General features: G+C 63.5%; 1 protein-coding gene and 3 non-coding genes across 8 annotated transcripts; 2 read left to right on the top strand and 2 right to left on the bottom strand.

Moving 5' to 3' along the window:
* Positions 1–1572: 1572 nt before the first annotated feature.
* MAPRE3 (microtubule associated protein RP/EB family member 3) lies at positions 1573–9262 on the top strand. 5 transcript variants are annotated; one of them, XM_074536303.1, is made up of 8 exons: positions 1573–1714; positions 3489–3628; positions 6029–6156; positions 6233–6378; positions 6470–6626; positions 7348–7499; positions 8156–8308; positions 8480–9262. In XM_074536303.1, the coding sequence occupies exons 2-8, from the start codon at positions 3621–3623 to the stop codon at positions 8546–8548; spliced, it is 813 nt and encodes a 270-aa protein (XP_074392404.1). In that variant the 5' UTR covers positions 1573–1714; positions 3489–3620; the 3' UTR covers positions 8549–9262. The 5 variants fall into 5 exon arrangements, with proteins under 5 accessions (XP_074392404.1, XP_074392401.1, XP_074392403.1 ...); XM_074536300.1 differs by having other exon boundaries at positions 6470–6671; XM_074536301.1 differs by lacking the exon at positions 1573–1714 and adding an exon at positions 2930–3073 and having other exon boundaries at positions 6470–6671.
* Positions 9263–9648: 386 nt separating this feature from the next.
* Positions 9649–9812, bottom strand: LOC141728718 (U1 spliceosomal RNA). The gene has a single exon (XR_012579869.1). It is a non-coding gene; the product is annotated as a U1 spliceosomal RNA (small nuclear RNA).
* A 3797-nt stretch (positions 9813–13609) lies between these two features.
* LOC141728724 (U1 spliceosomal RNA) lies at positions 13610–13773 on the top strand. The gene has a single exon (XR_012579875.1). It is a non-coding gene; the product is annotated as a U1 spliceosomal RNA (small nuclear RNA).
* A 2102-nt stretch (positions 13774–15875) lies between these two features.
* Positions 15876–16039, bottom strand: LOC141728723 (U1 spliceosomal RNA). The gene has a single exon (XR_012579874.1). It is a non-coding gene; the product is annotated as a U1 spliceosomal RNA (small nuclear RNA).
* Between the last annotated feature and the right edge of the window lie 153 nt (positions 16040–16192).

Below are 16192 nucleotides of genomic sequence, written 5' to 3'. Positions count from 1 at the left end.
CCCCCGTGTCCCCTGTGCCCCCGTAGGTCCCTGTAGGTGTTCGGGGCGGTGGCCCCGGGGGGGTCCCGTGTCCCCGCGGTGTCACACGGCCGATGTAGGAACCGTTGTGTGCTCATTAAAGACCGTTCACAGCCCCGCCTGCGCCTCTGGGACACGGGGACAGCGGGGACACGGGGGACAGCGGGGGGACAGGGGCAGGGACAGGGGGACAGGGGGCAGTGGGGGGACACCACGGACACAGCCCTGGGGGTGAGGGACCCCCACTCTGCGCTGGGGACGGGAAGAGACCGGACATGGGGACACGGTGGGGACATGGGGACACCGAAGGGATATGGGGACACAGGGACATGGAGGGAGACGAACACAGAGGGGGTGATGGGGACATGGGGGAACACAGGGGGACATGGGAGGGACACAGGGACATGGGGGAGACATGGGGACAGCGAGGGGATCATGGGGACATGGGGGGACACAGGGACATGGGGGAGACAGAGGAACATGGGGGCACGGGGAGGCACGGGGATATGGGGACACGGGGACATGGGGCAGACATGGGGACAGCGAGGGGATCATGGGGACATGGGGGGACACAGGGACATAGCGGGGATAATGGGAACAAAGGGACATGGAGGACAGAGGATGGGGGGACACAGGGGGACATGGGGGAAGACAGGGACATTGGGGAATATGGGGATATGGGGGGACACAAGGACACAGAGGGGGTCATGGGGACACCGGGGGGGGGACACCTGTGGGGACAGGAGATGGAGATGGAACACAAGGGGACACGGGACATGCATGAAGGTTTGGGGACACGTGTGGACACATGGGGACACGCATGGGGACATGGCGGGAGACAAGGGGAGCTCACAGCGCTGACCCTGAGTCAGGGGCACAAACGGGGGTTGCAGGGGGTGGGGGGTCCTGGGGGGCTGCAGCGGGGTCTGGGGCGCTCTGGGTAAGTCACAGGGGGTCCCACAGGTCCCAGCGTCTCCCTTGAGGGGATCTTGGGGGGTTTAGAGGGGTCTTGGGGGGCTCTGGGTGGCGGCCAGGAAGAGTCCTGAAGGGTCACAGAAGGGTCCTGGGGAGGGTCCCAAGGGGCCTGGGGGTGTCTGGGGGGCTCTGGGGGTGCTTAGGGGGGTCTGGGGTGTTTACTGGGGGGGTTGGGGTGTTTAAGGGACTTTGGGGGTGTTTAGGGGGTCTGGGGGTGTTTCGGGCTCTGGGAGTGTTTAGGGGACTCCGGGGGGGGGGGGTTGGGGGGCTCTGTGGGTGTTTAGGGGATTTTTAGGGGCTCAGGGGCTATTTAAGGGGTGTTTCGGGGCTCTGGGGTGTTTGGGGGTCCCCGCGGACTCTGGGGGTGCAGAACTCTCCTCCTGCCACCAGAGGGCGCTGGTCGAGCTCGTTGCCATGGCGACAAGGCACGGCCATGTTTGTTGTCATGGCGGAGGGGGCGTGGCGATGCGCGTTGCCATGGCAGCACAGAGAGGCGTGTCCAGGCTCGTTGCGATGGCGAATGGGGCGTGGCCAACCCATTTCAGCGCGCAAGGAGGGCGTGGTCACGCCCGTTGCCATGGCAGCGGGGGCGGGGCGGGGCCGTTGGCACCGCCCGCGGGGGGGGCGGCGCAGGCGCGGTCGGTCCGTGCGGTTCCGGCCCGGTCCCGGTCCCGGAGCGGCGGAGCGGGGGCAGCGGAGCGGCGGCGGCCGCGGCCGAGCGGTGAGTGCGGCGGGGCAGCCCGGGGGCACGGAGGGGAGCGGGCGGCGCCGCTGCCATCGCCGCATCCCGCACCGGCCGCCGCCGCCCGGCAGCACCGGCCGGGGGGGCCGCGGCGGGGCCTTGGGGATGGAGCGGCGGGGCCGGGCCGGGAACGGGGCTGGAGGAGCCGGGCCAGAGGGGCGAGGGGCCATGGAGCGTGCCGAGGTGAAGGGGGCCGGTTCGTGCGGTAACGCCGGGGATGGAGCGGTTGGAGCCGGGCCGCGGACGGGTCCGGGCCGAGCGGCGGGGCCGAGCGGGGCCGCGGGGCCGGTGGCGGCCAGGCCCGGCCTGACTCAGCGGCGGCGGCTCCTGCCTCCCGGCCGCGGCTCCCTCGGGTACGGCACGGAACGGAACGGCCCCAGCACGGCACGGCACCGGTACGGCGCGCCGGGAGCTGCAGTCTCTGCTCCGGCCCCGCGCAGCACCGGGCATCGCTGCCGGTACCGGGCATCATCAGGGCCCGGGCATGACCCGGAGACCTGCGGGACGCGGCCGCCGCCGCTCGGGCGCTGCCGGTGCCGCCGGGCCCGTCCCGCGGGCGATGCCGCCGCGGCGGTCCGGAGCGGCAGGTGGCTGTCACCGTGACACACCGGGCGTGACACACCGGGCGTGACACACCGGGCGTGACGCGCTCCCGGTCCTCGCGCTCATGGCGGCACGGCGCCGGTACGGCGGTGTCCCCGGTACAGCGGTGTCCCCTGTACGGCGGTGTCCCCGGTACGGCGGTGTCCCCGGTACAGCGGTGTCCCCTGTACGGCGGTGTCACCGGGACAGCGGTGTCCCCGGTGAGGTGACGCTGTCAGGGACGCGCGCGTGTCGGGATGGGCCCGGGCCCTTCTCTGCGCTCCCCCGCCACTCCCGGGATATCCAGACCCATCTCCCGCCGCGGCCGGGCCCGCAGCCCCGGTCCCTGGCACCCCGCAGGCTCCCGGGGATGTCCTGAGCGCGCACGGTGCGGTCCCTTTGGGGACACTTTGGGGACAGCCGTGCCCGGTTGCGTGTCCCGGGCGCGCTGTCCCGGCCGGGGATGCCAGCGTGTTCCCCGCCCGGCACGGCTCGGCCCGGCTCGGCTCGGCTCGGCTCATCCCGCGGCATTAATATTTCAGGAGCGGGGGGAGGGAGGGCCGCGCTCTGCACATGCTCCCGCCGCCGCCGTACCGAGTTATTTAGGTTAGCGGGAGCCGAGCGCGGCGGGGGGATCGGGGCGGGCGGGCATCGCCAGCTCCCGGTGCCGGAACGGCCGCCGTGCCTCGCCGTGGGCCCGGACGGGCGCTGCTGCCGCCGCCGGGAACCGGGGACAGGGTGCCGGGGCCGGAGCCGGTACGGAGCTGGGGATGGAGCCGGGGATGGAGCCGGAGCGGAGCCGGGGATGGAGCCGGAGCGGAGCTGGGCGCTGCCGGTCCCGGCGAACCCCCCGTGCCCACCGGAGCGCGGGGATGCTCCGCTGGGGTGGGGGAAGCGGCACCGGGGGCTCCCGGGGGGGACGTGGGCGAGCGGCGGCCGGGCCCCCGTGGCCGCTGCCAGCCCCGCACGGCGCTCGGCCCCCGCCGGGCTGTCTGCCACCCCCCTGGCGCGTTTGTCACTTGAGAAGCCACCGGGACGGCTCCCAAAATAGACGCCGCCAGTCGCAGCAGCCCAGCTCGCACCGGCGGTACCGCGGTGCCGCTCCGCTCCCGCCGCTGGGCTCCCGGTGCTGCCGCCCTCGGCCTCACTCTGCTCCCGTTTGTTTGGGCAGAGCGGCCGCGGGGGCTGCGCCGTGGGACCGGGCCCGGACGACCTCTGCGTGCGGGACGGGCACGGACGCACGCCCGGGGCTTCGGCGGCCGCCGTCGGGCCGTGATTAGCGGCTCCCGCCCGGACAATTAAAATGCAGCGGTAAGCGTCCCCCGCCCGGCCGGGCGCCCGGTGCCTACCGACCAACCAACCCCTCTGCGCTCCTCTCGGCCACCGCGAATCCGGGCTCTGTTCTTATTTTTATTCGGGTTTTTTGGCGAGAGCCGGCGGCAAACCGGCCGGGCCCTCGGTTCCATCCCCGGCGGCCGCGGCTCGGAGCGTGCCGCGGGCACCGGCTGCCCTGTCATTACACCGGGGCGGGCTCGGCAATGCGCCCGGGGCTCGGAGCGCCGTTCGGGAGGGTCGGGACGGGCTGGGCGGCACCGGGCGGCGGCCCCGCTCCGCCCTCGGTGCCTGGCGGGGTCACGGTGCTCCCGGTGGGGCAAGGTTCCCTCCGCGTGTCGGGATGCTCGTGGGGATCATGGTGCTCCCCCCGTGTCACGGTTCTCGGTGGGGATCACGGTGCCCCCCCCCGTGTCACGGTTCTCGGTGGGTGCCCCCCCGTGTCGGGGTTCGCCCCCGCGCTCTCACGTGTGCCGCCGTGTGCGGGACTCGAGGTGCGGCTGGCGCGGTGACACCCCCGTTCATCCCGGCGGGGATTCTGGGGGTCGCAGCCCCGTTCCCCAGCACGGGCGATGCCGCAGAGCCCCGGTGATGGCCGTGCCGGTCCCGTGGGCATCCCCCGCCGGCCCGGGTGATGCTTTGGGGGCTGCCCCGTTATTTGGGGAAGGGCCGCGATGGCAGGGGGGTCTCAGCCGCTCCTCGCCGTGCGGGAGGGCAGCCCCTGCCCCGTTGCCGTGCCCGCCGCAGCCCCGGTCCCGGCAGCCGCGGCACCGCAGTGCGCGTGGCTCTGGCTCAGCGCCGCGCATGACTCAGCTCCGCCGCCGGAGCCAGGGGAGGGGGGCGCGATGGGGGCGGCCCCGGGGGACCCCTGCCCGCGCCCCGCCGCCGCCGTGCCGCCAAACGGGCTCGGGATCGTACCGGGAGCGGGCCGGTGCGCACCTCGCCGTGCGGGGGCGGCGGCGGCGGCGCGGGGGCCCCGGTTCCAGCGGCTGCGGCGGCGGCTAAAAATACCGATCCCCCCCGCGGGTGCGTGCGGTAACACGGCGGGCCGGGACGGGGGGCCCGGAGGGGTTCAACCGGCTGCGGCATCGCCGGTGCTGAGTCACCGCGGGGCTGTACCGGACACGGGGGCACTGCGGCCACCGGGACCTTCCGCCCCCAAACGGGCCCGGGGGTGGCAGCACCCGGGGGTGGCAGCGCCCCGCAGCCCCAGGGCGCGGATGTGCGCTGCTGCTGCTGCTGCTGCTGCTGCTGCTGCTGCTGCTGCTGCTGTGCCCCCTCGTCCCCCGGGATGCGGCACGGGAGGGGGGTCTGGGGGCTGCACCCCCCCTGCCCCTGCCCCCGCCTGGCAGCTGGCCCGGCCCGCGGCCCCCCTCGCCGGGAGGGAAGCGGATTAACGGCGCCGCTGCCGCCGCTGCCGCCCGGGGGGGGCACCGGGAGCACCGGGACCCCCGCTCCGGGAAGGGGCCGCTCCTCGGGGCCGCACCGGAGCGGTTGTGCAGGGCAGTGACAGTGGGCTCCGTGCCCCCCGCTCTGCGCGCCCCCCGTGCCCTGCCGGGCTGGCACCGCAGCCGGGGGGTCCCGCAGCCCCCGGCCATCTGGGCGGAGGCCGCGGCCGGCAGATGTTGCCCCTCTAAGCCCTGCTCTAATGGACCCCGATCCCGGCCCCGGCCCCGGCAGATTAGGCGGCACCGGGGGCCCGAGAGGGGGGCCCTAAGCGGCTTATGGGCAGCAGCCCCCGGAGCCCCCGGGCTCAGCCAGGGCAGCAGCCCCGGGCACGGCTGGCATCCCCTCGGCAGTGCCCCCGGCAGGGCTGGCATCCCCTCGGCTGTGCCCGTGTGCCCTCGGCAGGGCTGGCATCCCCTTGGCAGTGCCCCCAGCACGGCTGGCATCCCCTGGGCAGTGCCCCCGGCAGGGCTGGCATCCCCTGGGCAGTGTCCCCAGCACGGCTGGCATCCCCTCGGCAGTGCCCTGGGCAGGGCTGGCATCCCCTGGGCAGTGCCTGTGTGCCCTCGGCAGGGCTGGTATCCCCTTGGCAGTGCCCTGGGCAGGGCTGGCATCCCCTTGGCTGTGCCCGTGTGCCCTCGGCAGGGCTGGCATCCCCTGGGCAGTGCCCGTGTGCCCCCAGCAGGGCTGGCATCCCCTGGGCAGTGCCCATAAGGGCACGGCTGGCATCCCCTGGGCAGTGCCCCCGGCAGGGCTGGCATCCCCTGGGCAGTGCCCATGAGGGCATAGCTGGCATCCCCTGGGCAGTGCCCATGTCCTGGGACCCCTGCCCCCTGTGTTGGAGTCTGGGTGGGATTGGCACCCCCGGTCCCAGTGCCCCTGGAGCAGGGCTGGGGTGCCCGGGGTGCCCGTGTGACGCCCATCTCTTGGCAGCTGGGGCATGGCCGTCAATGTGTACTCCACGTCGGTGACCAGCGAGAACCTGAGCCGCCATGACATGCTGGCCTGGGTCAACGACTCCCTGCAGCTCAACTACACCAAGATCGAGCAGCTCTGCTCAGGTGGGCTTGCGGGGGCCGCGGGGGGCGCCGCCAGGGTGCCCCCAGCCCCCCGTGACCGTGGCTGGGCCCGGCGCAGGGGCTGCCTATTGCCAGTTCATGGACATGCTGTTCCCCGGCTGCGTGCACCTGCGCAAGGTGAAGTTCCAGGCCAAGCTGGAGCACGAGTACATCCACAACTTCAAGGTGCTGCAGGCCGCCTTCAAGAAGATGGGAGTGGACAAAGTAGGTGCACGGGGGGCAGCGGGGGCTGGCACGCCGTGGGAGGCTGGCACCCCCGTGCCAGTGTCCCTGCTGAGCCCCCGTGTGCCCCCAGATCATCGCCGTGGAGCGGCTGGTGAAGGGCAAGTTCCAGGACAATTTTGAGTTCATCCAGTGGTTCAAGAAGTTCTTTGACGCCAACTACGACGGGAAGGAGTACAACCCTCTGCTGGCACGGCAGGGCCAGGACGTGGCGCCTCCCCCTAACCCAGGTGATCACATCTACAACAAACCCAAGAAACCCATTGGCACCGCAGGTAATGTCCGGGGCTGTCCCCAGCGAGCGCTGCCCCCCGTCCTCTGCACCCCTGGTCACGGCCAGGCATCCCCCTGCCCCTGCCTGTGCCTGCTGTGCTGCTGCCCTGCCCTGCCCTGCCCTGCCCTATCCCTGCCCTATCCCTTCCCTGCCCTATCCCTGCCCCTGCCCTATCCCTGCCCTATCCCTGCCCTGCCCTATCCCTGCCCTATCCCTGCCCCTTCCCTGCCCTATCCCTGTCCCTGCCCTGCCCTATCCCTGCCCCTGCCTGCCACAGGGGGCTGCAGGGACACCCAGATTGCAGAGCACAGGGATCCTGCCTGCTCCACCTGCCTGCTCAGCCCGGCCTGGGCTGGTTTGCCACCCCTGGCTGCCATCCCCTCCCTGCCATGCAGCTCCCTGTGCTGGCCCAGTGGGGGCTGTCAAGGTTTGGGGTCTGCTCAGCCCCCATGCTGACCCCCAGACAAGCCACGAGCACCCTTAGAGGGCTGGGGGTGAGGTTTGCCAGGGGAAACTGAGGCAGGGGGGAGGCTGAATTGGGAAAGCCTGGAACCATAGCTCTGCACAGGGGATCCGCCTGCCCTGGCTGCTGCCCCCCACTCAATGCACGGGGGGTGGTCCCTGCGGCAGCCCCCCCCCAGCCAGCATTAACCCATTGGTCCCCGTGTGCCGTCAAGTGCCCCAGAGGACCTCGCCCACGGGCCCCAAGAACAGCCCGAACCCCGCCCGCCTCGGCACCGTGCCCAGCGGCATCCTACGGAAAAACTCGCCCGCCGCCCGCAACGGCGGCACCGAGGCCGACGCGCAGATCCTGGAGCTCAACCAGCAGGTGGGTGATGGAGCCAGAGCTGGGCTTGTCCAACCGAGCCATGCAGGCCGTGCCAGAGAGCTCAGTCCCTCTGGCACACAGTGCCAAACACCCAGGTAGTTCATAGCCACCGCCACCCTTGGCAAGCTCAGTGATTCCGGCTCGTCAGTGACTCTCAGCTCTCTTAGCATTCCAGCCCTTTAGTGATTCTCAGCTCTCTTAGCATTCCAGCTCTTTGCTTGGTGCTAGGGCGCCTTTGGCTGGGGCAGAAGCAGATGCAAGAGAGGGGAAGGAGAGGTCCTGGTCGTTCCACAGCGATGGTTTATTGGGGAGTCTGTGAAGGGTTCCAGTGACAGCTCTTCTGTCGAATGGGCTAAAACAGCTCCTTTTTATAGGGTGTAGGGGGATCCAAACTTGTCCAATAAGTAAGGGTCAGGGAAAAGTTGTCTATGGGGTTACAGAGATGAGCTATGGGGTGAGAGGTAGAAGACAGGAGCTTATTTTGCTGTCTCATCATGACTGAGCAGTTCCTGCTGTAAAGTCTCAATCCTCCATGGAGCTCTTGCCAGCTCCATGGGGTCTGCTACAGGCACGGGTCCCTGCCAGGGCTGGGGGTCCCTGGGGGGGCACCGTGGGAATGGGGGCTGGAGTTTTGAACATCTCTCCCTGTCCCACAGCTGATGGACCTGAAGCTGACAGTGGACGGGCTGGAGAAGGAGCGGGATTTCTACTTCAGCAAACTGCGGGACATCGAGCTCATCTGCCAGGAGCACGAGAACGAGAACAGCCCCATCATCACCGGCATCGTCAGCGTGCTCTATGCCACGGAGGTGAGGGCTGGCATGGAGCCCACGTCCCTGCCCTGCTCCCTGGAATTCCCTGGGCAGGGAGGGCCTCCCTTCCCCACAGTTGTCCTTATTCACTCCGTGGGCTGCCAGGGCTTTGCCACACCAGGTGGAGGCTGACGTGCCCACCACCCGTGCCACCCCTGTTCCCCGCAGGAGGGCTTTGCCCCGCCGGAGGATGACGAGCTGGAGGAGCAGCCGCCAGAGGAGCAGGACGAGTACTAACCCCGGCCCGCGCCCCCTGCGCCCCCCGCGCCGCCCCCAGCACAGACATCGAGCTCCGAGCCCGCGCCCCGCCCGTCACACGCCACGGGCAGCTCCGGGCTGGGGAAGCACCATCTCCATCGGCAGCCGCCATCCCCGGGCGAGGAGCGCGGCTGCGCCGGGGCTGGGGCTGGGGCTGGGGACGGGCTCTGGCCCCGGCCGGGGCCTGCCCAGCCACCCCCTCCCCGTATTTATTTCTGTTGTCCCCCCCGGTGCGAGCGAGCGCCGCGTCCCGCCCCGGTGAGAGTGAGAAGGGAGGCCCGGTCCTGGGGGCTGCTCACCTCGCTGGGACCCTCAGGGCCCCAGGACCCCCGTGGCACAGCGAGTGCCAGCCTGCTGGAGCGGGAGGCCGCGCAGCAGAGGAGAGAGAAGTGGGTTCAGCTTCCTGCCAAGGTGAAAGGTAGAGCCCAGCCCAGCGCGGCCATGGCAGCCACGGGGGTCCCGGAGAGGGGGCCGTGCTCGGCACGGCACGGCACGGAACGGAACGGCAGCGCGCCCTCTCCTCTCGCCGGCGGCCCCCGGGAGCCGGGGCTGGGCTGGGTCACCGCCAGGGCTCGCACGCCCGCCCGCCCCGGCTGCCATGTCCCCGTCGCATCGCTTGTCTGGTCCATCACTCCGGTCGCAACGCTGCATCTGTGTTCGGTTTTATTTAAATAAACTCGTGTGGTAACACTGCGTGCCGCGGGTCACTGCGGGGTCCTGCGCTCGCCGCCTGCCCCGGGGCTTCCTCCGTGCTGACAGACCCGCGGCTGGACGGGGGAAGCGGGAGCGCACCCGGGGAGGCTCTGGGACCGCAGCGTGCGAGGATGGCCGGGATGAGACGTTGGATAACCAGGTTTATTAGAGGTTAATTTGGGCTGTAAAAGGGCGGAGCGAGGCTGGCACCTCCTGCCTCGGCCCGGGTGGGGTTCTGAGGGGTGCGGGACGGAGCGGGGTGGGATTTATTGGGGCAGGAACGGATCTGGGACGGACGAGAGCCGCTGCGGACCAAGGAGCAACTGGGACAAGAGGGTGTTTGTAGAGAGTGTCCGGAAGTTCTTTCTATTTTTGAACCGCAATACCAGGGGAGAGCGCGAACGCAGTCCCCCACTACCACAAATTATGCAGTCGAGTTTCCCGCATTTGGGGAAATCGCAGGGGTCAGCACACCCGGAGTGCAAGGGATGAGCCTCGCCCTGGGAAAACCACCTGCTTGATCATGGTGTCTCCCCTGCCAGGTAAGTATGCCCGACCACCCCCACGCACCGCCTGCCCCGCCCCACGCACGCCCGCCCAGCACACGCCCGGCCCGGCCCGGCCCCGACCCCGCCCGGCCCTGCCGCGCTGCGGCCCGGCCCGCACGGCCCGGCACGGCCCGGCCCGCGCCAAGCCCGCGGACGCGCCGGGACAGCGCGGGCTTGGCGCGGGACCGGGCCCGGCATGCCGCGCGGCGCCCACAAATCTGCATGGACACGCCCACTCATCGGTACCGCATCCTGGCACCGCCCTCTGCCCCGCTGTGATTTGCATGGCCACGCCCCGTCCCCATCCCCGCCTCGTGTCTCGCTCTCGTGTTGGCGCCCCCTTGCGGCGCGGCAGAGCCACCCCCGCCCGGCTCGGGCGCGTCCCGATCCTCCCGAACGGAACCGGACCCGGAACGGAGCCAGATCCAGAGCAGAACCAGTCCCCGAAGGGTCCCAGACCCGGCACGGGCAGCAGGCGCGGCGCTGTCTCACACGGCGCTGTCTCTCTCACACGGCGCTGTCTCTCTCACACGGCGCTGTCTCTCTCACACGGCGCTGCTCGCACTCGGTGCCAGCTCTGGGATGGGAACTCCGGGAAGGACACGGGGGGCACAGAGGATGGGCAGTGCCCAGGGGGTGCCCAAGACACGGGAGGGAGCTCCAGGGGAGGAGAAGGGACACGAAAAAGGACCAAATCTGTGCCAGGGGCAGCAATGCCCAAATCTGTGCCAGGGGCAGCAATGCCCAAACCTGTGCCAGGGCAGCGCACAGGCAGACGGCGAGCCCTGTGCAGGGGCAGCTCCTGGGCTGGCATTGACACCTCCCAAATATCACAGTGGGGCTGCAGGCAGCTCGGGCTGGGCACGGACACGAGGGAAGAGCAGGAGAGGAAGCATCTGGGCTGGGCTGGAGGGGACCACGGGCATCTCCCGTCTCCCTGAGCCCTTTGGGGCCGCTCGAGCCGGGAATGGAGCCGTGGATTTTATAGTGGACGCTGGAATATCCTGGTCTGTAGTTACTGGCTGTGAGGGACCTTGGAGTAACGGGGCATTGTTGTTGTTCCTGCAGCGGGAGGAAATCCCTCGGGGCAGGAAATCCTCAGGGAAGGAAATCCCTCGGGGCAGGAAATCCCTCGGGGCAGGAAATCCTCAGGGCAGGAAATCCCTCCGGGCAGGAAATCCCTCGGACATCCCATGGAATTCGGGTCTGGGAATGCAGAATGACCCCATCGCTTTCTCCACGTGCCCGAGTGCCCTTTGCCACTGCTGGGGCGGGGTTTGCTGTGCAAAATGCACAATTAACTTGTCCAAAGTAAATGCACAATTAACTTTCCCAAAGGACTCTGTTTGCATATTCCCCTGGAAATGGATGGAAAGGGCAGCTCTGCCCATTCACCCCGGAAAGTTTTAGGGTTTCTCTTTGAGCGAGGTCTTAGGAGCTCTCAGAGAACTTATTATACTTGAGATAGTTTAGTACTCTAAATGGCATAAAATCAGCAGGATGGCTTCTGAGGTACTGTTGGAAACAGGAAAAGGTTTAATAAAAGGCAAAATAACAAAGCTCTTATAGAGAAAAACCGAGCCAGGGGCAAGATGTCCTTAGGGTCCTCCTACTAAATACCCCACAAAAGCGATTATTTCCTTTGTTCTCTTCTTTTTCTTGTGAATCACCTGAGACTTTTTAGCCTGAGTCTAATTAGGTAACCTTAGGTTTGAGGTGAAGTCTTGAAGGTCCTGTGAGGTGTCTGTTTACCAAAGTGGGGAGAGAATCTTCTGGGCTTTTTGCCTTTTTAAACAGACACAGAATGATTTAACCCCTCCCTCAACAGAGAGCCCATTCCCACCTTTGGGTGCCCTCACAGCTCCGGTTTGGGCTCTGGGGACCCTTTGGCCAAGAAGAAGAAGAAGAAGGAGAAAGGACAGGACATGCCCAGATTCCTCCATCTTGCCCCTGAACCCCCATTCTAAAACCCCAAAATCTATTTTTAACCCTGTGATAAATCCACTGCCATTCTATTTAACCTGTCGTGGCTTGTAACCCCCCCTATAAAGGTTGGTGATTGTTTTTCCAAGGGCTCAATCAAAGGCCCAGGGTCTGGGGCTCTGTGCCAGGGTCCCTGAGCCCCCTGGGCAGGGTCTGGAGCCCTGCAGAGGATTCCCTGGGTTCCACAGCCTGGCAGGGTGGAAACGCTCTCTGCTGCAGTTTGGGGCACTGCCAGCCCCAATTTACCCCTGGAAAGGCTCTTTGCTGCAGTTTGGGGCACTGCCAGCCCCAATTTACCCCAAATTTACCCCTGGAAAGGCTCTTTGGTGCAGTTTGGGGCATTGCCTGCCCCAATTTACCCCAAATTTACCCCTGGAACGGCTCTTTGGTGCAGTTTGGGGCACTGCCAGCCCCAATTTACCCCAAATTTACCCCTGCAAAGGCTCTTTGGGGCAGTTTGGGGCACTGCCAGCCCCAATTTACCTCTGGAAAGGCTCTTTGGTGCAGTTTGGGGCACTGCCAGCCCAAATTTACCCCAAATTTACCCCTGGAAAGGCTCTTTGGTGCAGTTTGGGGCATTGCCAGCCCCAATTTACCCCAAATTTACCCCTGGAAAGGCTCTTTGGGGCAGTTTGGGGCACTGCCAGCCCAAATTTACCCCAATCCCCCCAGGGATGGACGGGGCAGGGCACGGGGGCTCAGAGCCAGAGCAAACGCTGGGAAGGATTGCAGTGATTGATGGATGGAAAAAGAGATTTGTTTTTACACATAAACTCTGGGTTTGCTGAGAAAAACGCCAATCAGTTGTTTTAACATTTTAAAAGTTTAATAGTAATAAAATGGCTATAAAAATAGTAATAAAATTAGAGTAATAATAATTTGGACAATTTGAATTAGGATAATATGAGACAATAAAAACAAAGAGTTATGGATGGTCCAGGTACCTTTTCTGGGCAAAATAAGCCCCAAAAATGCCCCACGTTCACAGAGGATTAACCCTTAAAAGCCATAGCCTGTTGCATATTCATACAGCTCATCCATGATGCATAAATTCCATTCAAACACAGGATTCTGTCTGGGCAGCGTCAGCTTCTTCCTCTGAATCCTGACGGTGTCACCAGGGCTGAGCAAGGCAGGAAGAAGTTCGTTTGTTCTGATAAGGGAGCAATAAATTCTCTTTCTCTGAAAGATTCCAGTGTCCTGTGGCTGCTCAGTGACAGTGCCTCATTCCTCTCTTTAAAAAAAGCATCTTACATAGCATAGTTTCTATTTTAACATTATGTTATAACCTAAAACTAGATTTAACACACTACTTAAGAAAATCAATACAACGTAACTTTCTAATATAAGACATACAATATTCATTTGAATGTTTGCGAAAAGCCAACCATAAACTCCGCATTTTTCGCGCCCCGAACGCCGCTCGCCCGCCCGGTCGTGCCCGAGGGAGCGGAGAGCCCCGGGAGGAGCGGGGGCACCGGGAGGGGCGCGGCAGCACCGGGCAGCGCCGGGGAGAGGGAGCTCCGGCAGCGGGAGAGGCGGCCCCGAGCCCCGGGCAGGGGGCGGGGCCAGAGGGGAGTTGTGGGCGAGTCCATGCAAATGAGATGCCCGCCGCGCGGCATGCCGGGCCCGATCCCGCGCCAAGCCCGCGCTGTCCCGGCGCGTCCGCGGGCTTGGCGCGGGCCGGGCCGTGCCGGGCCGTGCGGGCCGGGCCGCAGCGCGGCAGGGCCGGGCGGGGTCGGGGCCGGGCCGGGCCGGGCGTGTGGTGGGCGGGCGTGCGTGGGGCGGGGCAGGCGGTGCGTGGGGCTGGTCGGGCATACTTACCTGGCAGGGGAGACACCATGATCAAGCAGGTGGTTTTCCCAGGGCGAGGCTCATCCCTTGCACTCCGGGTGTGCTGACCCCTGCGATTTCCCCAAATGCGGGAAACTCGACTGCATAATTTGTGGTAGTGGGGGACTGCGTTCGCGCTCTCCCCTGGTATTGCGGTTCAAAAACAGATTTAAGCTACTGTGAGTCACTAATACTCCTTCCCTACCCTACGGGCACGATGAGGGTCATTCCGAAAGTGCCTGACTGCACCGCACAAGGATTTTTGCCTTCAATTTATTTCCCAAAATAACACATATGCATAACCCCAGCACCTCCCATCTCTGCTCTGTATTAAAATTATTAGTCCTTCACGCATGTGAAATTCCTCTCTCGAATTGGGTCGGTGGTCTCGAATCCGGTCAGTGGTCCCAGGGATGAAGTCAGGAATGTCTTCATCAGGTCTCTGTGACCCTCTGGCACAATCCAAGGCCCCCTGCTTTGTGATGGATTGATATAGAGTCCAGATGCTGGACTGTGAAAAATGCCAATCACTTATTTTTATAAATTTTTAAAGTTTAATAGTAATAAAATGGTTATAAAAATAGTGATACAATTAGAGTAATAATAATTTGGACAATTTGAATTAGGACAATATGCGACAATAAAAACAAAGAGTTACGGACGTCCGGGTACCTCTTCTGGGCAGCACGAGCCCTAAAAAGAACACCCGTTTACAAAGGATTAACCCTTAAAAACAATAGCCTGTTGCATATTCATACAGCTCATCCGTGATGCATAAATTCCATTCAAACACAGGATTCTGTCTGGGCAGTGTCAGCTTCTTCCTCCGAATCCTAACAGCGCCTTCGAGGTGGGAAGAAGTTCGTTTGTTCTGATAAGGGAGCAATAAATTCTTTTGCTCTGAAAGATTTACGTGTCCTGTGGCTGCTATCTCGCTGCAAGTCCTTTATTTAAAAAAAGGTATCTTACATAGCATAGTATTTATTTTAACAATTTTTATAACCTAAAACTATATTTAACACACTACTTGAGAGAATAAATACAGCATTACTTTCTAACACAACACATATAATATTCATTTCAATATTTGCGAAACGCCAATCAAAATACATGCATTTTTCACATGGACATTGTCCTACTGCTTTCAATCTGTTCCTATCACAGCTCACTTCCTCCACTTCCTTCTACAAATAAGCTCGTAATATAACAATTAGCATTAACTTAAGCATCTAACAGTTTTTAACTATCGTTGGCGTATCTAACTTCAATATGAATTGGTTCTAACCCTCGGCTATAATCATAAATTTCTAAAATCACAATTCAACAGGCCGTTACAGCCACATCGGCTGCTCTGTATTGATTCGGTGCCGAGCGCTCCAACCTCCGGCGGCAGCGAGCGCGGCTGTCGGGGTCCAGGAAGGGCTCGAGTTTAGAAGCCACAAAACTGAGGATGGGGCCGTAATCTGAACCACTAAGGGCTATAACACGGGTAGGAAGCAGTATCCGCGATTCACAATGGTTATCAGAACAAACGAACTTCTTCCCACCTCGAAGGCGCTGTTAGGATTCGGAGGAAGAAGCTGACACTGCCCAGACAGAATCCTGTGTTTGAATGGAATTTATGCATCATGGATGAGCTGTATGAATATGCAACAGGCTATTGTTTTTAAGGGTTAATCCTCTGTTAACGGGTGTTCTTTTTAGGGCTCGTGCTGCCCAGAAGAGGTACCCGGACGTCCGTAACTCTTTGTTTTTATTGTCTCATATTGTCCTAATTCAAATTGTCCCAATTATTATTACTCTAATTGTATCACTATTTTTATAACCATTTTATTACTATTAAACTTTAAAAATTTATAAAATAAGTGATTGGCATTTTTCACAGTCCAGCATCTGGACTCTGTATCAATCCATCCCAAAGAAGGGGGCCTTGGATTGTGCCAGCGGGTCACAGAGACCCGATGAAGACATTCCTGACTTCATCCCTGGGACCACTGACCGGATTCGAGACCACCGACCCAATCTGAGAGAGGAATTTCACATGCGTGAAGGACTAATAATTTTAATACAGAGCAGAGATGGGAGGTGCTGGGGTTATGCATATGTGTTATTTTGGGAAATAAATTGAAGGCAAAAATCCTTGTGCGGTGCAGTCAGGCACTTTCGGAATGATCCTCATCGTGCCCGTAGGGTACGGAAGGAGTGTCAGTGATTCACAGTAGTTCAAATCTGTTTTTGACCAGCGAGACCAGGGGAGAGCGCGAACGCAGTCCCCCACTACCACAAATTATGCAGTCGAGTTTCCCGCATTTGGGGAAATCGCAGGGGTCAGCACACCCGGAGTGCAAGGGATGAGCCTCGCCCTGGGAAAACCACCTGCTTGATCATGGTGTCTCCCCTGCCAGGTAAGTATGCCCGACCAGCCCCGCACACCGCCTGCCCCGCCCCACGCACGCCCGCCCAGCACACGCCCGGCCCGGCCCGGCCCCGACCCCGCCCGGCCCTGCCGCGCTGCGGTCCGGCCCGCACGGCCCGGCACGGCCCGGCCCGCGCCAAGCCCGCGGAC

This window comes from Zonotrichia albicollis, chromosome 3, assembly GCF_047830755.1.
Source record: "Zonotrichia albicollis isolate bZonAlb1 chromosome 3, bZonAlb1.hap1, whole genome shotgun sequence".
Lineage (NCBI taxonomy): Eukaryota > Metazoa > Chordata > Aves > Passeriformes > Passerellidae > Zonotrichia > Zonotrichia albicollis.
The sequence above is the reverse complement of the archived record's forward strand: the minus strand, read 5'-3'. Positions and strand labels throughout refer to the sequence as shown.